The 25,964-nt window shown below is 38.1% G+C and overlaps 1 protein-coding gene across 1 annotated transcript in view; it reads right to left on the bottom strand.

Annotated features, from left to right (window-relative positions):
* The window catches only part of LOC149203255 (uncharacterized), a 123,034-nt gene extending 99,146 nt beyond the window's left edge, over positions 1–23,888 (bottom strand). Inside the window, exons 1-3 of the mRNA XM_089401809.1 lie at positions 23,628–23,888; positions 23,343–23,350; positions 22,634–22,768 (exon numbers count right to left, since the gene is read on the bottom strand). Coding sequence (XP_089257935.1) covers positions 22,634–22,768; positions 23,343–23,350; positions 23,628–23,888 — 404 coding nt within the window. The remainder of the gene's footprint in view (positions 1–22,633; positions 22,769–23,342; positions 23,351–23,627) is intronic.
* Between the last annotated feature and the right edge of the window lie 2,076 nt (positions 23,889–25,964).

Here is a 25,964-nt window from a genome sequence, read left to right on the forward strand (position 1 = left end):
ATTGATGATATAATGTAGAGTCAAAATAAAGAACCTTAATGAACAAATCTTAACAGAGCATATGATGTAACTTATAAAGCATATCAGATTATCAACTAATGATGATAAGCAAACCACGCAGAAATAAAATCGTAGTGATACAGAAGCAAGTGTCCTCCGGGGTTGGGCCCTTAGCCTCAAGGGTACACCGCTTTAAGTTAATCCAGACGCAGAGATAAGATAATCACCAAGTTTATATTAATGCATGAAACAGAAAGTACAATGAGCCAAGTTCAACGAGACTCGATGATCAAAGTTCAATCTTTAACAAAAAGTTACATAAAAGCATCGTCCCCAAACTAACAGTGTCGTCCCTTTATATAAGGGTAACGGCGGAGATGTCTAAGCAATAAGATAAATAAAGCAGCGATCCCTCAGGATCGAAGATCCTAAGGGATTCGCCAAACTGTTAATCCTTAATCACTTCTTTTCTCCTCCGCCGAGCTGGTGCCTTCTCCTCCTTTTCCGGACCGGTTTGCTTCAACCTGCTTAGCCTCGTTTGCACTCGGTCCTTCGTCAAAGGGACAGCAGTTACCATGTTCTTGTCTTTTTCTTTGGAATAGCAGCTCCTCGTTTTTACCCTTTCCTGCACAGGAGAATGACAACTATCAGCGGTTAAGTCTTGCATACTAATTCCACATATTTTATCATAATTCTCTATTGTTTTCCACATTCATGATGTAAAAGATTCACAAGTCCTACTGAAAAGCCATTGAAATGACCATTAAAAACATACCTTTTTAGTACTCCACACACCCCCCTGCTTACCCTGTTTCATGCCCTCATGAAAACGTTGTAGTTGACATGCAAAGCAGTGAGAGAATAGGCTGGAGAAGGAATCTCATGCGGAGGCCTACAGCCATGGTGAGTGACTAGGTAGTCAAAGAACTGGCCTGTTTGACCCTCAGGCATCTCATATAGGGCTTGATATCCGGGTGCAGGGTGCGAGATAATTGGACTGCGTAATCTATATCCTAATCAGGATGGCCCTACCCTCAAAATGCTTTCGCCATAGAGGTTCAAACGGTTGGCAGCTAATTGAAAATTCTCATACTTAAATGGCTCCCTGAGCTGGATGTTTGGATTAGAGATTCGGTACCGGAATTTGGCTACATCAATGGCGAGGTCTTTGATAGAAAGAAAATATTCTAAACTTTGTCGAATGAGTGCCTCGTGCATGGGTCCTAACGTTTCGATGACACCCGGAGTTCTCATAAGGTTTCTATGTGCTTTCCATAACCGTATTGGGTCCCTAGGCTCAGCCCTTACCCACAAGTCTAGGCCATTTTCCTGCCTCTGGAAAGTGTTATAGGCTTTGAGCCATTTAATCTGATTAACCCCGAATGAGATGAATGCTTGCAATTGAATGTCCCCAACAAAAGGGCCAGGGTTCAACTCAGTCTCCTGATCTAGCACGAGGTTATGCAAATAAAATTCACATAGCAATCTCTGGACCTTCACCCCATAATGCTTACAACAGTCTATAAAGTCATTGACAGTGTTAATTTGTATCGGGGCGCCTGCTTTAACAACTTTTATTTTTAATTGTAAGTACCGTTCCAATAAAAACAGAGCATAGTTTTTGGCAGGGGCCCTACATGCTAAAACGTCATTGTATAAAGAACACAAGGTATCCATCTGTTTGATAACAGTATCTAGCCTACGGGTTACCTTTGCAACTTTCTCTTGTTCCTTTCGCCACCCTTCAAAGGCCTGGCTTTCAGATTGGTTGACGTTCCTTAGTTGCTGTTGGAGTTCTTCATACTTCTCACGAGGGACTGTTTGCTCTCTAAGCCTCTCCATTTCTTGCTGAGCCTGTTTCAATCCCTTGTGCAAGGTCCTCGTCTTTGGATCTCTTTTCCATGCATCAGTGGAGGCCGGGAGTTTTACCTGAACTTTCTTATTGCGTTGTTTCGAGTTCAGAACCCTTATCACCCCTGAGGGTGGTGCCTCTGTTTGAATTTCCTTGTTGTCCTTTTCTTTTTTAACACGAATACCAGCTTGCAGCTGTTCCTTTTCAAATGGAACAGCAGTCTGTCCCTCAGCATCATTTGGAACAGCAGCTGGACCTTCAGCTTCATTTGGAACAGCAGCTGGACCTTCAGCTTCATTTGGAACAACAGTTGGATCTTCAGCAGGGTTTTGATCAACAGAGCGATTTTTGGTCCTCCGCCTTTTTATCCTACAGATTCTTACTACAGTGGTCATCTTTTTCTTCCCGGCGGTCTTCCTTGTCCTCTGCCTCGCTTTCAAGATCCTGATATGCTGGTGGAGCTGGGCTATTATGCTCAATAACCTCCGTTGTTCTTTTCGTAATTCTCTAATTTCCAATGTTTTATTAGAAGGAACAGCAGGCTTTCTGCTACTTTCTGGGCCGTAACTAGTCCCTGGATCTTTCTCCTGGGGTGCTTCTTCACTGTTTTGTGTTGGCTGTTCTGGGGTAGGAACCCTAACTGGTTCCGTGGCTTCGCTTTCTATCCTTACTTCCTCTGGAATTTCCTCTGGTGCCATGGGAACAGATTGTTCCCGTTCAGTGTCTCCTATCTCCTTTTCATCATGAACAGGCATATTTCCTTCTTCTGCCTCTTCTGCATGTGGTTTTTCGGGTGTATCTTCTTCCTGGGGTTTTTCGCAGAGGTATGATGGAGTGGAAGGTTGGCCATACTCACCCATATTGGCCAAGATTGCGACCAATTCCTCTTCTCCCACTGGGTCCTGTGGTGGGCTACCTACCTGCTGTCCCATTTCCTCCTCCTGCCTGGATTGTCCAGCTTCTGCCTCAGAATGCTCAGCTTCCATTTCAGGATGCTCAGCTTCTGTTTCAGGAGGCTCAGCTTCTGTCTCAGGAGGCTCAGCTTCTGTCTCAGGAGGCTCAGCTTCTGTTTCTGAATGCTCAGCTGCTTCATCATTTTCCTCTTCGGATTGCTCAGCCTCCTCGGCCTCTCCTTCCTTTTCTCCTTCGACTTGTTCTTCTTCTACTTCTGGCCGTGAGGGTTGCTCGTCCTCAATTACCACTGGCTAGCTGGTGCTTTCCTGGAGTTTTTCCAGCCTTCCTCTTATCCGGGCTAACCGGACTGATTTTTTGCATTTCTCTGGCTGTTCTGGTGTATCAGTGTCATGGTTACACTTTGTTGTTTCCTGGCGTGTTTCTGGTCGTTTGGATGTGCTCGCAACATGTTTTTGTTTTCTTAATTCTCTACATTTTTCCGGACGTTCTGGTGTGCTTGTAGTATGTTTACGTTTTGGGGAAGGTGTTGTCGCTCTCCCCTCAATTATTGCAATTAATTCTTCCCAGCTGCTTTGCTGCTGGGTGAGGCTATGACTAACTATTAGTCGGATTAATCCATGGTGGCTGACAACTGACTCTACATGTTGTGCCTTTTTCAGGCTTCGTGCGACATCATGAAGTAAAGAATTCAAAAGTGCAGGAAGATTTACAGAGCATTTCTGCTTTAGAACAGCTAAGAGTTTAATATGTCGTGGCCTTAACACGTCTTTTCTCCCCTCGCAGGTGATGTAGCTTTGCACTATTCTTGCTAATTCTGCCCAGGGTTCTCCTGGCGTTGCCGGCAGAACTCCCTTCCATTTAATCGTTAAGCTATGGCCTTCGTCCTAGAAAATTTCCATGATCTTCTCGAGTCTTTCCTTCTTTAATGTCCATATAGGTCCGGTGGCTGGTAGTCCCGAGACTTCTGCTATTATATCGTCAGTGACCGCTATCCGCTTCCCCCTCACTGTGGAGTGATCCTCCTGCAGGTTCTGCAAAAATTCCATCGCCACTGTTTCATTGGACTCCTGCAGGCGACTGAGATAAGCCAGCCATCCTGCTCTTTCCAGGATCTCCCGAGCAGCAGTGGAGACTGTCAACTCCTGTGGTTTGCTTCGAATTGCCGGGCCTCCCATGGTTTCACTGTGGATTCTCAATGGAACAGCAACTGCTTGTGCTGTTTGAAACACAGAGAGGGTAGTAATCGTCGGATTTAGAAAAAACACAGAGTATGCAACAAAAATGACTTATGAACAGCAACTTGTGTAGAAAAAATAGAAATATCATGCCGTTAAACCGTGCCATTTCCTGGTACACTATCTTTCCTGAATAGTGAGCTAACACATAACCCGAGGAATAATGAGGTTAACCTCCCCCCTATAATGCGATAGGCTACCCCAGCCATCAAAGAAAGGAGTGGCACCCGATCTGTAACCAAGTCATAAAGGAACAACGTATGAAAATATGCCATGTTTAGAAAAACAATGGATTGCCGAAATCGAGGTGTAAAGTTGGATCGCGTATTATGTAAGAGGCTATTGTGATATGATGCGAGGCCGGGGGATAGGACGTCTGTCGTACTTGCCAAATTTCAAGTGGTCATTGTCACCTCCTTTGCCATGATTGGTGTAATAAATGTTCATGCGATATATAGGTCGGGAAATAATGTATGAATAGTGCCTAGGATATCAAAAACAAAAGAGTATTAGTATCCTACCTATTGGTGTAATTAATGTGACTTCCATACCATTAACAGTGCTCTGCTGCCGACAAGCGTCCATAACCTTGGCAGAGTTGTTTATTTCACCCCTGGAACCATGATCCTTTATGTGCATATTAAGGAATGTGATGTCAAAGTGTAGGCCATTATGCTGGCTTGGTAACGAGTTAGCCATAATGCCATTCACGAGGAGGGGGCGAAGAGTGGGCAGGCCGGCTCGTGATGAAACCTCCTGTTCCAAGGTTTGTTTATTTGATATACCTTTTGGACCATATCCCTGGTGTGGTTGCCATAGTGGGAATGCCACTTCACTTCCATCCTCATGATCATGGTAGGTTGGCTCTTGATGAGACCCCCTATCCTGCATTTGACAATTTATAATTCATTTTCTTTTTTTTCTTTCTTTTTTCATAAAGCACTTTTCCTTATATATCCACAAAGGGTGGTTCAACACTCCTTAAGAGTAGGAATGGTGGAAGAAGTCTTATCATCTCAATAGGAGGATATAAACCCTTTGCTCTTATTCCTGAACAAAAATCAAAGGGAATTAAAAAAAAGAATGGCATGATAAAGATAACCAATCAGGGAAAAATTAGTAAGACAATGACAACAAAAGATAAGTATGTCCTTCCTTCTGTCCTCTTACCAATACATAGCCTTATAAAGATAGCGATTTATAATTTCCTGATTTCAGTATGTTGTGATTTTGTATTCATTGCATAAGTGCATAGCTGTCTCTAAAAGACTTTGAAAGAACAGGGGCAAGAAGCATCCTCAAACTTGGACCAGCAAAAGGGATAAGTTGTTTCACAAAGAGAGAAAAAGTATGCTAGAACAATAAAGGAGCATAGGTTTCAAAAGTGCAAATGCCGTTCCTTTTGAAAAAGGAACAGCAGAACACAGCAAATGCCATTCCTTTTGAAAAAGGAACAGCAGAACACACCAATGCCGTTCCTTTTGAAAAAGGAACAGCAGAACACACCAATGCCGTTCCTTTTGAAAAAGGAACAGTAGAACACACCAATGCCGTTCCTTTTGAAAAAGGAACAGCAGAACACACCAATGCCGTTCCTTTTGAAAAAGGAACAGCAGAACACACTAATGTCGTTCCTTTTGAAAAAGGAACAGCAGAACACACCAATGCTGTTCTTTTTGAGAAAGGAATAGCAAAAATCAAAATGATGTTCCTTTTAGAAAAGGAACAGCAAGACAAGCGAACGTCGTTCCTTTGAAAAAGGAACAGCAAAAATCAATAGTGTTTTTCCTTTTGAAAAAGAATAGCAGAAAAATCAAAAGTTTTGTTGCTTTTGAAAAGGAACAGCAGAAAAATCAAAAGTGCTATTCCTTTTGAAAAGGAACAGCAGAAAAATCGAAAGTGCTGTTCCTTTTGAAAAGGAACAGCAGAAAAATCGAAAGTGTTGTTCCTTTTGAAAAGGAACAGCAGAAAAATCGAAAGTGTTGTTCCTTTAGAAAAGGAACAACAGAAAAATCGAAAGTGCTATTCCTTTTGAAAAGGAACAGCAGAAACACGCAAATTCCATTCGTTTCAGGAACGAAAAAAATTGAAATCTTTTAGTTCAAACATATGTACACAAACGAGTTTGAAGAAAAGAAATTATGTATCAATTGTGAAAAGAAATGAATTACAGGTGAGGAATACTTCTCTTCGTCTCCTAAAATCTCCATATCAGTGTCCCTGCGTAGCTGTTGGCAGAAGGATTCCCTAGTGAGTGGTTTACGATAGAGACGAACTCGGTGGCCATTCACTTTGAAGCTATATCCGGAACCGTCAATGGTGATTAAAGTGATGGTCCCATTGTCATGTACCTTCTGGATTTCGTATGGTCCCAACCAACGAGTCTGGAGTTTCCCAGAGAAGTCCTGAAACTGAGAGTCATATAACAGAGCCCAATCTCCCTTGTGGAAGACTTTGTTTTTTATGAGGGCATCATGCCATTTAGCTCGCTGCTGTTGAATCAATGTTGTATTTTGTAGTGCATAGAGCCTAATTTCATCCAATTCATTGATCTGTTGTAGTTGATTAATCTATGCCTCGGTTAGATCTAAGCCAACTTCCTGTGTTGTTCGTAATGTTTGGATTTCAAATTCTATAGGAAAAATGGGTTGTTTTCCAAACACTAATTGATAAGGTGAGTAACCAGTGGTGCTTCTCCATGTTGTTCTATAGGCCCAGAGTGCTTCAAGTAGTCGGGCAGCCCAATCACGCCTATGTGACGCAATGGTTTTCGTTAGGATTGATTCTATTACCTTATTGTTGCTTTCTACTTGTCCATTCGCCTGTGGGTGATATGGAGTAGTGATTTTGTGCTGGACATGATAATTATTAAGTGTTGCAGCTAATCTATTGCCAACAAATTGTGGTCCTCCGTCTGTAATTATTTCCCTTGGAAGGCCATAACGTACAAATAGATGGAACAGGAACTGTATGACAGAGTCCTCTGTGGCTCTTGGCAATGCTTCTGCTTCAACCCACTTGGTGACATATTCTGTTGCCACCAAGATATATGTTCTCTAATTTGATGAGGGGTTGATGGGTCCAACGAAATCAAGAGCCCATCGCTCGAATGGTTCGATGACTAACTGTGGTTTGAGAGGCATCTCGTCAGCTTGACCAGGACGTCCTACTCGCTGGCAGTTGTCACAGGCTTGGACAAATTTCTTTGCATCTCTGAAAATCGTGGGCCAATAATATCCTGTCTGTAATAATTTATGTCCAGTTCTACGCTCAGCGAAGTGTCCCCCACATGGTCCGTCGTGACAGGCTTTTAGGATGTCAAAGATTTCATCTTCTCGAACACATCTCCTGATATGCATGTCTGCCCCTGTGTGAAACAAATAGCCCCCAATCTAGGAGAATCGAGTACTCTTCTGAACAATCTGTTTTCGTTCATTAGGGGTTAAGTGTTTTGGTAGTTTACCTACTGCAAGGTAATTGGCAACATCAGCATACCAGGGTGTTCGAACGGAAACGGCAAACAAATGTTCGTCCGAAAATTGATCTTCAACTGCTGTTGCATCAATTGGCTTTGGCATTCTCGAGAGAAAATCGGCTACAAGATTCTCTTTGCTAGGCCGGTCCTTGATTGTGATATTGAATTCCTGCAATAAAATCAACCATCTAGTTATTTTGGCATTTGTGACAGGCTTATTTGCTAAATATTTTATGGCGGAATGATCCGTATACAAAATAACAGGATAGCCTGTAATATAATGTCTAAATTTATTGACATCATGTATTACAGCTAGGAATTCTTTTACAATAACAGTGTAATTTAATTCAGCAGGGGATAAATTTTTGTTGATGTAATAGATAGCATATGGTTTTTTATCCTCTTCCTGCCCAAGGACTGCGCCAATGGCTGTATTTGAGGCAACGAAAATTTTAAGAACCCCCCCTAAATTTATAAATATAATAAATGGGCGAATCTCCATGGTATATAGGAAAAATGGAAGGCAATTTTATCAATAATATAATATGTATATATAATTTTTTGGCGAATCTCTCACCAGGCATGGCAAATATTTTACTCAATTATAAAATCTTGTAAGATCTTCGTGAGTCTTTCACTAAATAATAAAACTTTGTAAAGTCCTAGTGAATCTTAACATAGGCTACATGCTGGTTTAATTCCCCCATTTAAATAGGCTACATTCCAGGTGAATACCATGGGTCAATACCATGTGCCATTTTGGTGAATACCATGGGTCAATACCATGTGCCATTTTTATTTTTATTAATTCTAATATTAGGGTTAATAATGGTTTTTTGCATGGTATTAATAACAATCTAGTCCATGGTATTTGTCCCATAGTATTTTGGCCATAGGTTTCACCTAAATATAACCCATTTTTTGAGTGTTCGTAAATATAAGGTGACTTATGGAGTAAATATAAAAAAATGTTTTATTTGTTTACCATACCTTTCGTTTATTTATATTTTTATTAATTTACCATACCTCTTTTACAAATATGGTATTTGGCCCATAGGATTCACTTAAATAAAACCTCTTTCTTGAGCCTTCATAAATAGAACGAGGGTTATGGACTAAATATAAAAAGAGGTTTTATTTATTTACGATACACATAGTTTATTTATATTTTTATTTATTTACCATACCTTTTGAGTAAGTATAAAAAGACGTTTTATTTATTTACCATACCTCCACTCTACTTATATTTTTATTTGTTTACACCCTTACATGTATATAAGGTGACTTATGGAGTAAATATAAAAAATGTTTTATTTATTTACCATACCTCTCATTTATTTATATTTTTATTAATTTACCATACCTCTTTTATAAATATGGTATTTGGCCCATAGGATTCACTTAAATAAAACCTATTCTTGAAAATGGGCAAATGGATTCACTTAAATAAAACCTATTCTTGAAAATGGGCGAATGGAAGGTTGTAAGTCCTAATTTCAAGGGCTAAATTTACCTTTTTTACTCTCTCCCTTAAAATAAGGTGGGCTATTTGAGGTGATTTGTAAAAATGTACTATGATACAAAATATTCGCCCACTAAAAATCTAAAACCCCTTAATTTCGCCAAAGGGCGAACATTCGCCCCTAAAATTATCCTTGATCTGAGGCATCAGCTGATATCTGAAATGGCAGATCCCAGTTTGGTCCTCGCAGGACTGGGGCTGTGGATACAAGCTTCTTTAAATCCTTGAAAGCACGTTCACATTTTTCTGTCCAAAGAAAATCAACGTTACCAGTTAGTGCATATAAAGGTGCAGCAATGTGTGAATAATGTTTTATAAATCGTCTATAATATCCAAAAAATTCAAGAAAGCTGTGTACCTCTGTTTGAGTAGTAGGAGTGGGAATAAGCAAAAGTATTTGGATTTTGGCCGGGTCTACCTGAATGCCGGCTGCTGAAACATAGTGTCCTATAATAAGTCCTTCAGTGATCATCATGTAACATTTTTCGTGGCTTAAGCAAAGCCTGGTAGCTATGCAGCGTTGTAGGACTTTTTCTAGGGTATTTAGTGCTGGATCAAAATCATCTCCATAGGGTGTAAAGTCATCCATATATACTTCAAGTCCATCAGTTATTAAATCTGCAAAAATGCTAAGGATAGCCCTTTGGAATGTGGCGGGAGCATTACATAGGCCAAAAGGTAGAACTCGGTAGGCAAATGTTCCCCAAGGACAAGTGAAAGTTGTTTTGTCCTAGTCTTCATGGGCAATCTGAATCTGATTGTATCCACTAAAGCCATCTAGGAAGGAAAAGAATTTTTTTCCTGCCAAAGTATCTAGCACTTGGTCTATGAATGGGAGAGGAAAGTGGTCTTTTGTGTTGCTTTATTGAGTTCCCTGTAATCCACACAAATTCTCTATTTCCCATTCTTTTTTGGTACCACCACGAGCGGAGAGACCCATTTACTGTCAGAAATAGGATAAATAAAATTGACATCTAAAAGTTTCTGAAGTTCCGCTTTCACCACATCCTTTAGATGAGGATTAAGTCTTCTTTGCGGTTGACGGACAGGTCTAGCATCTTTTTCTATATAAATGTGGTGTGTACACAATTGTGGGTCGATTCCTTTCATATCAGGGTAATCCCATGCAAATGCCTATTGATATTTTCTTAACAGATGGATGAGCTTAGTTTCTTGTTCAGATGTGAGGTTGGCATTGATATTTAAAGTTTTTCCCGGTTCAATTTCCACAATTTTACTATTTGCGACAGAAGTAACAGGTATTGTTTGATCATGTGTGTCTTTCAGAGGATCTTCTTCTAATTCATTATCAAATGTTGCTTCTATCATGTGACATTGTGTGCAGGATCTAGCTTCAGTTTGACTAATGAAATTGTTAATGGCATCATCTTCTGTTTGATCTTTAAAATCAAGTGCCTCTTGTATAGTCAATGGAGATCTAATGTTATCAGTAAGGTATGATACAGGATACTTGTTAGTTTTAATTATTATGAGACTTGGCTGTGCTGGAGGGTATAGAACCAAATTCTTGATATCAGGTCCTTTGGTTATGGTCATATTTCCTTGCCGGCAACCAATGTAAGCATCGGCGGTGGCAAGCCAAGGCCTACCTAGGATTAGCGGGTGTCCATCAAGTCGGGTTTTTGGATTAATTATCAGGAAATCGATCAGATATTCCCAGGAATCTACAGAGACCATGACATCGTGTAGAGTACGCTCTGGTCTAACCACAGATCGGTCGGCCAATTCTAACAAAGTAGAGGTAGGTTCTACAGATGTAATGCCGAGTTTTTGACAGGTGGTGGTTGTTAAAATATTGATTGCAGCTCCTAGATCAACTAAGGCATTAGACAAGGTCTGACCGTAAATTTGAACAGTTACAATTGGATTTCCTGGGTCTTCATATTTAATGGGTGTTTCTTTCCCAGATAATAGATCAGATAAAGTACCGACTACTTGGACTCTTGGATTAGTTGTTATATTCCTCCTTGGTTTCTTTATGCACAATTCTTTAATAGTTTTTGCATATATAGGAATATCTTGAATGGCTTGGAGGAACGGGATTTTTATATACAAATTTTGTAATTCCCCCAAGATGTCAAAGTCAGGATATTGTAAAGGTCGAGGTATGACTAATCGTTCTGGGAACGGGGGAGAGGATGTGGTTGCTTGATTATGAGACTGCTGCTTATTTACATCCTCTTGTTGCAACTGATGTTCTCTTACTAACTGATCTTCAATATGAACTGTTTTATCTCCCTCATTTTCAATGATACATCCAGATCGTAATTGAAGATCGTTACACTCCCGCAGGTCGGGTCCTATTTCTGGTGATTCTATGATTTGAAGAGATTGGACCGGTCTATTATTTGGATTGGGGTTGGGTTGGGTTGGGAGTTGCGGTCTCAAATTAGACTGGGGATTTTGTTGTAGAGATGGCAGAGTAGGTTGAGGGAGCGGAATAGTTCCTACTGGCTGTTGCATTGGTCTTTGCCAGTTTGTCTGCCAGGGTTGAAGTAGGGGGAGTCCATTGTGGAGGATATGGGCTATTTTGCCAATATGGTGGAGTATAAGGGAAATTCATCCAACTAGATTGGTTTGGCTAATTCAGCCACAGGTTTGAAGAAGGAAACGATGGTAGTCACCAGTTTGAGAATGGGGGTGGGGGCTGATTTTTCCACATATTATATTGTTGAGCATTATATTGTGGAGGCTGAAAGGAAGAGGTTGGGTCTGAAAACATACCAGATTGTCTTGGCTGCCATTGGCGGCGCTGGTTGATCAAGTACACCGATTCTGGTTCTTCCTCTGCTTCCTTGTATACTGCTTTTAATCCAGGAAGTGAGGGGCAGCTTTCCGTAAGATGATCGTTTGTACAGATGGCACATGTTTGGACTGTATCCAGTGGACACTCCTTGTGACTATGTTTTTTCCTGCATCGGGGGCAGAAGATTGCCAAATTCTGTTCTGCCTCCATCTGCTTCTGTTTGGCCTGCATAATATCAAGTTGTGTAGTTAGTGTCCCTAGAATATCAGTTTTAAAATTTTCTAATAAATTTCCAATCTCCACACGCGTTACTCCTTCTGTTGATATTTTATTGTCTCTTGCAAACCGATCATATTCTGTTGGTTTTATTCTTGTGCTGCCTCTCGAACTCCTGATGCATAAATCAATAATGTCAGCAAAATTCTCTTGATAAATATCCCCTTTTCCCATGATGTTTAATGTTTCAATCCATTGTTCCTTCATGCCCCTTATCAATGCAGTTTTTAACACATTATCAGGTAAAGGTAGTGATGCATAAGGAGATCTTTGTAAATTGTATTGAAAACATTCCACATATTCTTCTAATGTTTCATTCGATTTGGATGTCATTTGGAATATTTTGTCTTTCAATTCTCTAGACCTACAATAATCCTGATATTTTTTTAAGAAGGATTCTTTCATTTGATCCCAATTGTTGATGACCCCACCACCTAGTCCCATAAACCATCTTAAAGCAGCCCCATTTAATGTAGAGGGGAATAATTTCAATTTCTGGGAATCGGTGGTGTAATCATATCCCCTACACAACACATCAAATTCGAATAAAAATGCATCCGGATCTTCTGATGTGAGACCGTGAAATGTAGGGATATGTTGAAGAGGGATAGCTTTCATGAGCGCATTTGCTGCAGAATCCACTATAGGATATTGTAATGTAGAGGTTTGAGTATTTGGCTAGTTCTGAGCCATAGGGTCGAATATATGCCAATAACCTTCTGGGATATCTAGGAGGGTATTCCTAGGTTGAGAGGGAACGATTTTAGCAGGGATAGTTTTAATGGCACTTCCTTTATCTAGGATAAGAGGAATACTTGATGTCTGAGGAGATTGAATTCCTTCAACAATGATTTTCGCAGCGCTCCCCTTATCTGGGCTGTTTAATGGCCAATCTGTTCCAACGGGAGATTTTGGTTCCTCGGTTTCCCCTGTTTCTCCTTCTCCTTCACAAAAGTTGCTGAAATTCCCTTCTTGCAATAGTTTTGGAGTAGAATTTTCAATTGTCTGAAATTCTTCCTCTTCAGTTTGACTATGCACCTCAGCAAAGGCTACAAATGATGATCCTGTGGCCTGAAGGGAACTAGTAGGTTGTTTAGAGATGATTTTCCTGGGACCTACTGATAGCTGAGATTCTGTTTTCTTATAGATTTCATCTATGAAAGTTGTTCGGCCAAGGGTCACTGGCCCCTTAGCTTTTTCGGGTTTGGATGGAAGCTTAATATTCTTTTCTGGTTTTTTCTGCTTAGTCATGCACTCAAATGAACTACTAAATTCTATTCAAACAAATCAAGAGCAAATCTGTTAGGAAAGTGGACAGTGGAGCAGGGCTTTTACATGCTCCGCACGCAGGTTCTTACCTTTCGTTTTTAAGATCCAACTCTTCCCTAGCAGGTTCGTACACTACTCTGAAAAAGACAAATGGCTACACTCTTTCCCTGGAAACGGCGCCAAAATGTAGAGCTATAAAAAGGGTCTCTTTCACCTCTAATTACCTCACATTAATATGTCAATCCAGGAGCGTTTGGTTATTTCAAAGAGTGACTCAATCTGAGGCTATTTGTCAGAGTAATGCTAGTAGTACAGCGTTCTACAAAAATACAAGAGTAAACTGATTCTTGTCTATGACTAAGTTACTTCAAATGACTAAATCACACACTCTTAAAGCTAGGCAAATTTATCAGTCAAGGGTTCGACAGCAATAGCCCATCCCTTTGGAAACTGATGGAAAGGAAATTAGAGCATGGACCACGGGTCTGGGAGCGAGGCAGTAAATGCCGAGGCTCACTACAGCCACAGATCATCTCTCACACCAAATGCGAGTAAATGAAACAGCAGATAAAAATGGAACAGCAAATAGGAAATTGAATAGCAAATCTAGAATGGAACGACAATGCTTAAAATGGAATAGCAATTCTAAAATGGAACAGCAATCGTTACAACTAAACCTCGCGAGCAATAATCAAACTTTATCCTGTCAACTCAAACGCACTCATTGTAATCAAAACTCCAATGTTTCCTTCTCCAAGCAAATCACGCAACCAACTAATGGAACAACATTAATTACTAATTATGGAACAGCATGTGGAAATCATACACACACAACACTCTGAAAAAGTAATCTGATTTAACACCAACCATCAACAGGAATTACAACTGTGTTTCAAAATGGAACAGCATGAATCCTGAATCATAAAGAACACATCTTTCAGATAATTTCCTTAACACAAATACACATCATAAAAGCTCTATAACAAAATGATAACAATGTTCAATTAAGTCTAATAATATTGAATCAACTCTGAAAGTATTGATGATATAATGCAGAGTCAATATAAAGAACCTTAATGAACAAATCTTAATAGAGCATATGATGTAACTTATAAAGCATATCAGATTACCAACTAATGACGATAAGAAAACCACGCAGAAATCAAATCGTAGTGATACAGAAGCAAGTGTCCTCCGGGGCCGGGCCCTTAGCCTCAAGGGTACACCGCTTTAAGTTAATCCAGACGCAGAGATAAGATAATCACCAAGTTTATATTAATGCATGAAACAGAAAGTACAATGAGCCAAGTTCAACGAGACTCGATGATCAAAGTTCAATCTTTAACAAAAAGTTACATAAAAGCATCGTCCCCAAACTAACAGTGCCATCCCTTTATATAAGGGTAATGACGGAGATGTCTAAGCAATAAGATAAATAAAGCAGCGATCCCTCATGATCGAAGATCCTGAGGGATTCGCTAAACTATTAATCCTTAATCACTTCTTTTCTCCTCCACCAAGCTGGTGCCTTCTCCTCCTTTTCCAGACCGGTTTGCTTCAACCTGCTTAGCCTCGTTTGCACTCAGTCCTTCGTCAAAGGGATAGGAGTTACCCTGTTCTTGTCTTTTTCTTTGGAACAGTAGCTCCTCGTTTTTACCCTTTCCTGCACAGGAGAATGACAACTATCAACGGTTAAGTCTTGCATACTAATTCCACATATTTTATCATAATTCTCTATTGTTTTCCACATTCATGATGTAAAAGATTCACAAGTCCTAATGAAAAGCCTTTGAAATGACCATTAAAAACATACCTTTTTAGTACTCCACAAAGATCTTGATTGGTTAGTTGAAGGAAAATGACATTCAAAATGGGAAAAATCTTGGCTTTTAATATTTCCAACTTAAAAAAAGTCAAACAAACATATGAAATACAAAAAATTAACATCTATCATGAAAGGCTCAGCTGCATCTAGTACCCGATGACCAAATTCCAAATTCACATGTGGTTTGAGGATGACCAAATGAAGTCTATTCAAGATAGTAGTGATTGATTAGTTAAATTTTAATTTTTTCAAAGTTGTTATTGAAAATTGAAGGGTCTCAACTGCAGAATTAATTTTCCTCTCAAATATATGGATTTGGGAATGAGGTTGATCAATATAGTGATTGGTTAGTTGAAGGAAAATTTCATTGGAAATGGAAAACATGGAAAAAAATCTTGATTTTTAATATTTTGAACTGAAAAAAATATTAGGAAATGCAAAAATTAACATCTCATCATGAAAAGCTCAACTACATCTGGTACCTAGATGATCACATGTACTGATGACCAAATTTACATGTGGGTTGAGGATGACCAAATGAAGTTTATTCAAGATAGTAGTAATTGATTATAGTAGTGATGACCGAATGAAATCTATTCAAAATAATAGTGATTGACTAGTTAAATTTTAATGTATTCAAAGTTGACATTGAAAATTGAAAAAAAAAAAATTAATAATTTTTTAATATTGAAAAATAGAAAAAATAATATAAGAAAAACATCATAATAATTATGGAAGGTTCAGTTGCATCTGATAGGATGACTTAAATTTACAATTAGATTGTTTTGCTGATTTCTTATTTCCAATAACTATTTTAATTTCCTTATTTTTAACAATTTTCTTTCACCACACAATTAGATGATAGATGATATTACGTGTATATATACCAAATAGATTTTCTTTTCCATATAAATGAAGTTACTAAATTTCTTTCAGTAATATATATATATATATATATATATATAGCACTGCAAAATAAATGGTTAGATATCAATGTCGTTTGTCTGGTGAGATTTGATGGTTGGAGAAATGGGCCAACCGACTTTCCCTTCATGACAACAATACATATTCCTTTCAATGTTACAATACATATTTATACATGCCGAAGCATCCAATACCGTGGACCGAAAAACCATCACGTCCAAGACCATGGACCGTAAACCTTCGCGTCCAAAACCATGTGCAAAAATCATGCACAAAACCATAGATAGGTCTGCCCAACCTAACATAGGGTCCAAAACCAAAATTTTCTAAGGCACTACCCTAGACCCCAAAGAGTGGGGTTACGGGTACCCCTCAAACCCCCTGTGATCTCCCCACCTCTAAACCCCGATTAACTACGTGGCCTAGTCATGGAAAGAATATAACATAACCCAACATAACTATCTTTACATACTCTGCTCTCATTATAACCATACCTCTTGCCATCCTATCATTGATATGTGTACTCTACTTCATTTACTGTTGTACTATTCATTCCCTTGCCTTGCCATCAAAACAACACTTTTCCTATGCTTTATGGTCATGAATGCCCTTTTCCAATTGGAGGGGGAAGGTTATTCAAAAGTTTTTTCTGATTGAAATTTTTGGATGCAACTTATCTATTGCTATTCAAAACTAAAATTGTGGATTCAAGAAATTTGCATGTAGTGTAGTGATTTGATTACAGGAGAACAACAAGTATGGGGGGGAAACTCTTTTCACAGCAAGGCCACACTATTGCAACTAACAGAAGAGGCTAGAGAAACTCGCGAACGCGAACAATTGTTCAGACATGATGTGCTTGCCTCGATTCCACCTTTTGTGTCACTTTCAGAATCAACTCAACCTACATCAGCTTCAATAAATGCCAGTCCATACATGTCATTCCACATTTTTTCGGAGGTAAAACTTGAGGTAAAATAGAATAATTTTTTTCTTTATTACAAATTTAAGAGAATTTCATGAAAATCCATTGAGCATTATTTATCATCATTCATTCCACATCTTTACCACTTCCCATTTTTCAAAGACACATATTCTTTCAGTTTGGGGGAGTGTTCCTTTAATTTATTTATTTATTATGACCATGCCATTAACATTCTTTATCATCCATTGATCTTCTTATTCATTCTCAACACCTCCCTTATTCCATGTTGTTTTACACCAAGCATAGATTTCCATTGATGGTAGCAACCACCTCAATTTTTTTCCTAGCATTGCATGAGGGCATGCTAATTCTCCAGTTTGGGGAAGGAATTGCTACACATGATGGATATTTTCTACTTTCTTTCTCATTTAAGGCATACAATTTCATTTTTATACAGTGCCGACATTGATTTGCGTATATCTTTAAAACTATGAACTAAATTCTTGTGATTTCTGGAAAACAAAGAGGTATCATTAAAATACACAAACCCAGATAATTTCAAGTTCAATTAGTTCATAAAATTTTGGAAATATTGCACTATCACCTATAGCCATTTTGTTTATATCTCATGATCTGTGCATTAAAATGATATGATTTTTGGATCATAGAAGGATTAGTATAGTAGAAATCTGCTTGCAAAATTTCATCAAAATCTGGTTTGTAGTTTTTGAGGAAATGGTTAATGAAGTTTGTTGTTATTTATATCATATTTTGTTGCAACTTCATATACATATAGTTGAACATCAATGTAAATTTTTTTACGTCTTCATTAACATTGCTAAAATTGAATATTTATTATTGGAGGAAGAATTCATTTGTTCCATCCATTTCATGAGTTGGGATGAACAATTTTTGTATTATTGCTTGGTTAATATAGATTCTTTGGGTTGCATGAGGACATGCAATATATTCAGTTTGGGGGTATGTTGGGCCGCTAGTTTCTCATTATTATTATCACTCTTTAATGCCTATTTCATCCATTTCTACCATTCTTTATGACGTCATTTATCATGGTTTATCATATAATTCCATTTTATAGTTATTTCTACTCTTACGGATAAATATTATTTCTTCTCCTTTATTTTTAATAAATTGATGATTATTATGCATGATTTTACGAGTGATGGTTTATTCATAAATTTGTTGTAACATCACTCATGATTTTAGCCTCCAAGATATTTTCCAGATTGCAAATTTGATCTCCAGCTCATCATTAAATATTCCAACTTAGAAATTCACTGGAATAAGAAGTGATATTATTGCATTGGACGTTTCGGGAAAATGGAGAAGAATCTGTAAAATCTGAAAGATGGGTTTGTTTAGAACGGACCAAATTAGTTTTTGTTTAAGCAATTTTCCCAAATTCGATCTATATTAAGAGAAACAGAAGGTTCTCTGAAGACATTTTTCTTAGATTCGCTGTTGTGGCTGGTTTCCAAATTATCTCAGTTGCAATACTAAATTCGACCTATTCCTATTGAATGCTGATGGAAAGATATTTCAGATATGATATTGCTGATCAATTTGTTGTGAACAACCCAATTTTGTTATGGGAATCATTTTGTAATCATATATGTTGTAACTTCTCCCTACCCTCTGTGTATTTAAATGAAAACAAAGATCAAAGAAGGGGATTCCTGATGGATCATTAGAGATAGGATAGGATAGGATAAGAGGAGAGGGGATAATGGTGAGATTTTGATATATACATGTAATCAATGTTGAATTACAAGCAGACTATGTTATATTATTTTCATTCAATGAAAGAGTCTGTTGATTTCCCTTGACATGTGCAGATCAAATCGAATGAGACGTGTTGATTAAGCCTGAGTGGTTTTTAATTCTCTGGTTACTGTAAGTTCTTTCCTCCCAGAAGTGGCAAGGTCCCACCACAACTGGGAGATCTAGCAAGATTAGCACCAACGCTGTAGATTTCCATTAGCGGTTGCATTTCAATTCTGTCAATTCTGTAGGCTGTGAGTGTTAATTTCATTGCAGAGTGTGTGTTAATTTCATTATAGAGTGTTTAATTTCTAGCATAAGCGTGAGTTATTTTTACACAGGCAGGCATGTATGGACTAAAGGATTGATTTCATTTTCTTTCATTTATAGTATTGCAGAATAGGGCATACGTGAGAGTGGTTATTATAGAATCAACTGAAAGAGATTGGTTAATGCAACCTAACTCTCGATTGACATCATTTCCATTTGAATTTCCTAATTCAGATTGAGTGTAATTTAGGTAGAATTAGCTAGAAGAGATTGGATAATGCTACTATGCTCTCAGTTGATGCTATTTTCAATTGAATTGTTTGCTTCAGATTTGATTATGATTTCAGCTGAAGATTAAATCTTGATGCTTGGATGTATTATTTCCTTTAAAAGTTACAGTTTGAGATTTATGATTGCATCCAGTTACTCTTGTATCAAGTTTTATAGTTCAACTTAAAAAGCATTGCTCCCTGGATTTGTAGCTTGCACATATTGTGTACACTCTTGAAACAAAAAGACTTACCCAGGTTGATAATTAATGTGAGGCAATTAGGAGTTCTAAAAGACACCTTTTAGCACCCAACACTATGGAAACTAGGAAAAGAAAAATACAGAGAATGGAGAAAGTAGATATGCTTCTGAAGGAATCCAACCCCCTCAACAAAGAGGCTAGGGGTCATTTTTGAAATTTTGATTATACATTGAGAAACATAAAATTTAGGATTATTCTTGATCATGTACTTCACAGTGTTATACAACGAGAAATGCAGGGAGGAGCTAACATCTTTGTTGTCATCGAATTTTGAAGGGTTGTGCTAACATCTCTGTTGTAAGTAAAATTTTGCAGAAAGGAGCACTAACGTTATTATTATCAGCGCATTCGGAAAATAGACAAAGAAGGAAACATTGATAGTCAGTCCGTTAATGAAATTCTTAACTTAGGAAACTAAAAAAATTGGCAGCGGTAGTATCAACGATTATACCAGGAAACCCAAGGAGAAGGAGCTCTAACATAAGAGCACTTTTTCAAGAGTGGCTGGAGCTATTTTGTAGCAAGGGACATGTTTGCAAGCGAAAGATTTGTTTTGTAAGTAAGGGACTCGTTTATATCATCAAGGGAGACATTATGAAGATACTTTTTCTCACCCTAGATATTAACATGTTTTCCAGAAAATAGTTTTATTTTAGAAAAAAATTATGTATTTAAATATATATTTCACATGCGTGACCTCAGAAGAATTTACTATTTTTATTATTATTGTAATTAAGACTAAATCTATAATCTTGTGAATAGTCATTGTAAAGTCTATAAAGACAATTTCTAAATAATGAAACAGGGTGGGATTTCAGTTGAAAAGATAGCATTATGGTGTATTTTTTAAGTAAATCTTAAATATATACAATGTTTGATGAGAATTTGTAGAAAAATCTTCTGTTGTAGTTCCCTGTCCATCTTTTCTCTGCTTTAAAAACCATTTTCATGTCTGAAAAACTTAGTATCTGAAATTGGGATTCTTTATGCTCTAGTTTCATTATTTCTCAGGAATTAGTACTTGTTTTTAAGTTTGCTAATATGATAATCCTAGAATCCATGCCCAATCGTTTATTTTCTATACAGCCCAACCAAATTTCATCATTCCATAAAAAAATCTGGCCATAGAACTTAAAGTAAAACCTACTACTAGAGTGGCCTAGATTATTTATGCTTTAGGGAGAGATTCCTCTCTAGGTTGAGGGGCTAGCTTTCAACCTCAAATAGGTTAGAGGTTACCTTAGAGGTTTTCCTGCTGCCGCGTTTCCTCTAAGAGATAATGTTGTCAATGTTTCTTTGAGCACAATATGGATCACACTTACTGTGGCTCGTTGTGATTCACATTAGTCTCTTTGTGGACTACCATGTCTCACATCTCTTGATGATCTTGTAAGGATTTAATGCTTTGGTAAAGACAACTGCCTATATGACACTAAGACCATGAGACAATAACCCTATTGAGAGTGATGCAATAACCCTATTTATAGTGAATCAATGACCTTGTTGATAGTAAAGTAGTAACACTTGGTATTGCAATGGACCTATATGCAATTGACATTTGATATGGCATGATTGTCATAACGATTTGAAAATAATGATATAACAATGATATTCACATAAGTCAATGATTCATATGATTATGCCTTTGATATGTGTTCTTTAGAGATCTATATGTGTACAGAAAGTGACCTCTAGTATAGGGTAGTGACACTCTATGACTTATCTCCATGATCATGAATGATGCATAACAATAATCTTGATATGACAAAGTCCATGACATGACAGTATGGTTGTGGCAGTGATCTTGATGACAAATATAACACGATGGATGATGGATGTGTCATTGTCACTATAGTTGATGTGATATTATATATGATATTGATATGATAAAAAAATTCTCTTGGACTTGTTTCTCTAAGTTCAAAAACGAAGTTGTGAACTAACTTGGGTTGGTGCTAGAAGGCTTGATGTGATTGTTGTATCCCATTCTCATTATACTATGTATCTCAGCTGAAAAAATCATTAATATCTAATAGAAGAAGAATATGGTTGGGCTTTCCCCGTTGTGGGGTTTTGCCTTGGTCTCTGACCTAAATATTGGTGTCTCTATTGTGTATGCTTTTCTTGTGTTGTTATTTATTGTTTTGTTGTATTGTTGATGTTATTGTTCTCTTTACATAATTTATAAAGATGATATGATGTTATGGGGTGAATGTTACATGTAAATGATGAAAAATTTTGAAAATGAAATTATCTTTAGTAGAGAAGAATCTAGCCCTAAAAATTAACATGGTATCAAATATGGGTGGAAGAAAATTCATTGAGATCACCCCTATGAATTCACCTATGATGAAGTTCCTGATCAAAGTAGAGTGAAAGGGATGAAGAATGCTAGGGTTTGAAGGAAACCTTAGGAAACCCTTGTTTTTACAATAGAAGTTAGTGTCTGTGAGAAAGCCTCAAAGTGGCCTTGGATATGGTCATGATATGATTAGTGAGAAGCCCATGATAGATTGAGGGAAACCCTAGGAGAAGGGTATGGTGCAGATTTAATGATCATATACATTCTTGGTTGTACTTGATTGATGATGAAGATATATTTTTTCTAAAGATGATATGGACATATGGTTGATGGTCCATGGTAAAAGATTAAGATGGGAGTTGATAGCTTCCTCCAATCTTCTTTAAAGATACAATATATTAAATAAATATAATATTTTCCTTGATTTAATTTTGATTAATACACTATATTTTGTTCCCTTGGAAAAAAATGTAATTTCCATCAAGTGAGAAAATTACATGTTGTATATTCATGATGCATATGCTGTAAGAGGGGCATTTCATGTCAAATAAAATAAGTTCTCTAATACAGATCTAAAATTGATGCCTTATGTCCACACAGGGAGGCACCATTCTCAGTTGTATTCAGCATAAAATTTTATCAAAAAAACTCTAGTCATGTAGAGTGTCTGCACTATTCTTGATTGGAAAAAACACATGAATATTTACAGATGAAAGATAATAAGAAAAATAAAAAATGTAGCCAGGCTCCCTGTGAACCTACTACACAGCTATGTCCATAAATGGCCAATAGTAGTACTGATAATGGGCTCCTTCCCTGTGTTCCTGAATCATCCAAGTGCCGAGAGGCCTGTCTGCAACTTCTTTGGATAATTTTTCGGTAGCTGCATTCCATTCCCTGAAAATGTGATGGCATGAAAATGAGTCAAAATATGTAATAAGTCAGAGAGTCTCATCCAAAATATGTCTCAAAGTATATGTAGAACATCTAGTTGTTTTGTTTAACCAGTCACAAATTTTTTTTGAGTCCCCAAAGAGTTGTAGATCTCTACATTGATTTTCCAATGCAAATTGAATGAGGAATTTTGCAGTGGATAGTTCGGAAAATTTATTGGTGCCCCATCCTAATCCCATTTGAATATAGTAATAATGGGAGTCAATGAGATACAAAATGGTCCCTCCACCACATCCTCCCTCTTGTGCAGAACCATCAAAGAAAGCCCAAGGCCTCGAATGATTAATGGTTTCAAGGATGATGGATCGTGGTCAAGCAGTCTCATCATCATCAAGGATGATAGAGTAATCAGACAGAATATGGGTAGAAATGGAAAGCCAATGCAGAGTGGCGTTCTAGAAAATGAGCTTGTTGTGAGAAATCCAAAGGTCCCAGCTGATGAGGAGCAGGAAGTTCCGAAGCTTTGTTGGAACAGAGCTTGACCACCATGTTGACTAGGCCTCCTTGACAGTAATACCTTGCCACCTAATCAGAGATGGAAACACTGTTAAGATCGATTGCCAAGTTCTTGTATGGCCTAGCACTCGATAAATATGTGTGTAATAGTTTCGTTGTTGCTTTTGAAAATATAGCACCAAAATGGACCATGTTGTGCTCGTTTGAGAAGGTTATCTCCTATGGGAATTTTTCTTTAAAGTATGGTCCACCAGGGCTCAATGGCTTATGGTCGACAAGCTTCGACTAGCACAGGGTAGCCTTCCTTAGGAGTATATTTACCAGCTTTTGAGAGCACCCATATTACCTCATCTTCACCTTCACCTATCTGGATGTGAACTTTAGTAAGAGCCCCAATATAGGCATTCCATTGTTGTGTCCATTGTTGTGGAATGTTCAATCTCCGGGCCGATTTCCATGCTTGCTGAAATAATGTGGTGTGCTCGGGGCCCACTGTGTGGCTGATATGGGTAATGTTGGCTTCCATGAGAAAGCTTCTGAGCTCATCTAGTAGCCTGTGGGCATTCCCATAGCCAATCCATGGGTCCTGTCCAATCCTCATAGCCATTCCAGATTGAATTTTCCAAGTAATACTAGCCCTAATGATGTCCAAAGATTTAATTACGGCCTTCAATATGATTGATATCCTTGTGGGGTATCTTTGTGGTTGTCTTAGCCAGTCCATCAAATTAAGAGGGGTGATGTATTTTGAGACAACCACCCTTGTCCATAAGTTGTTTGATTTAATGAGCCGCCATCCAAGTTTGGCTGCTAGAGCTAAGGAGAAATCCTCTAAATTCTTTATGCCTCAGCCATCGCATTTCTTTGGTAGATTGAGTGCCTCCCACTTGACCCATGAAAATACTATGCCTGTTTGTTTTCCCTTCCAAAGGAATCTATAGCATAAGGCCTGTATCCTGGAGAGTATTCCCCTAGGAATCCATGCCAATGACATCCAATAGACCGAAGTAGCCTCCAACATAGCTTTAATGAGGATGAGTTTGCTTGCCCTGGATAAGTATTTGTAATACCAAATGTTGAGTCTTTTCTCCATCTTGGAAATAAACCATGTCCAATCTGCAATTTTATACCCGAGAGGCTTCAACTTGTAGCCCAAGTATCGAAGGCCATCCTCCAATCTCAGTAGGGTGAACTGGAATCTTTGTAGTGCAAAATATATTTCATGTTGGGAACATCCAGCCGCTGATAAGGTGGACTTGTTACAGTTTACAGTCATGCCAATGGCTGATTGGAACAAAGAGAAATTATTCTTCATATTGGTCAAATCCCCAATACTTCCATTCAGAAATATCAAAACGTCATCCACAAATAACAAATGTGTCAATATGCATCCTTCTGTGATTTTTATACCCTGCCCCTTCTGAACTCTTCTTTAACAAGCGTACTGAGCCCTTCCAAGATTAGGAGAAAAAGTAGTGGAGATAGGGGGTAGCCCTAACGGAGGCCTCTTTCAGAATGAAAAAAGGGTGAAGCCACCCCATTAATCAGAACACTAAATGATATGTTAGTGATGTAGCTCATAATCCATTTAATGAAATCATATGGAAACCCAAGGTGGGTTAGAATCATTCTTATATACAACCAATTAAGTCTATCAAAAGCCTTAGAGAGATCGACCTTTAGAATCATACCTTTCATTTTCTTGGAATGCAATGAGTGCAAGACCTCCTGTGCTATTCCCACTGCCTCATGGATTTGTCGATCTTGTAGAAAGGCGAATTGCTCCTCAGATATATGGGTGGATAGAATGGGCCTCATTCAATTGGTTATGATTTCAGCCATGATCTTATAGATGTAGTCGCATAATGAGATAGGTCTATAGTCATCAAAGGTGACGAATTATTGTACTTTGGAATAAGGGCGATGAATGTAGAGTTAAAAGGTTCATACATCTTGCCATTTATTCTGGTTTCTTCAATTACCTTGAGTAGGTCTGCACCTATAGTCTCAAAAAAAGCTAGATAGAACTCAATCGACCATCCATTTGGCCCTGGGCTCTTGTCCTTCTTAAACCATTTGAGAGTGACTTCTAATTATCCTAGGGTGACTTCCTTAGTCAGTTCCCTGCCATCCTTCCATTCCACAAATCATGGGAAAAGTTGAGCCAGATGAGGGAAAGTGTTTACAGTGAGACCTTGCTCATTTGAGAGCTTCCAAATGGTATTAATAGCTTTCTGACCATTTGCATAATTATGATAGAATTTTGTATTATCATCTCCCTCAAGCAGCTAGATCACCCTACTTCTCAGCCTCCACGCTTCTTCACGGTCCTTTAGAATTTTTCCTCTAGTGGCATATAAGGAAGTGAGTTTGTCCTTGTGTTCATTTGATCTATAAACCCCTCCCAAGTTATTTTCAAAATCTGCAATTTCTATTTCCACATTCCTTAGGGTTTGATCATCCTAAATTCTCTTGTTATGTGCCCATAATTTAGAGAGTCTCTTCATCTCTATAAGATTGTGAGAAAAACCCTCAGCTATGTTTCCTCCAACAGTTGGGGGATGCGCCGTCCAAAAGTCTATGACCATACGAACATAGCTAGGGTCCTTTAACCATGAAGAGTTGAACTTAAATTGACCCTTGGGTTTCATAGGCCCCCCACAGATTTCCAGGTATATTGGCA

This window comes from Pinus tabuliformis, chromosome 2_1 (assembly GCF_031772625.1).
Source record: "Pinus tabuliformis cultivar Carrire ecotype Pingquan chromosome 2_1, CPIR1, whole genome shotgun sequence".
In the NCBI taxonomy this organism is placed as follows: domain Eukaryota; kingdom Viridiplantae; phylum Streptophyta; class Pinopsida; order Pinales; family Pinaceae; genus Pinus; species Pinus tabuliformis.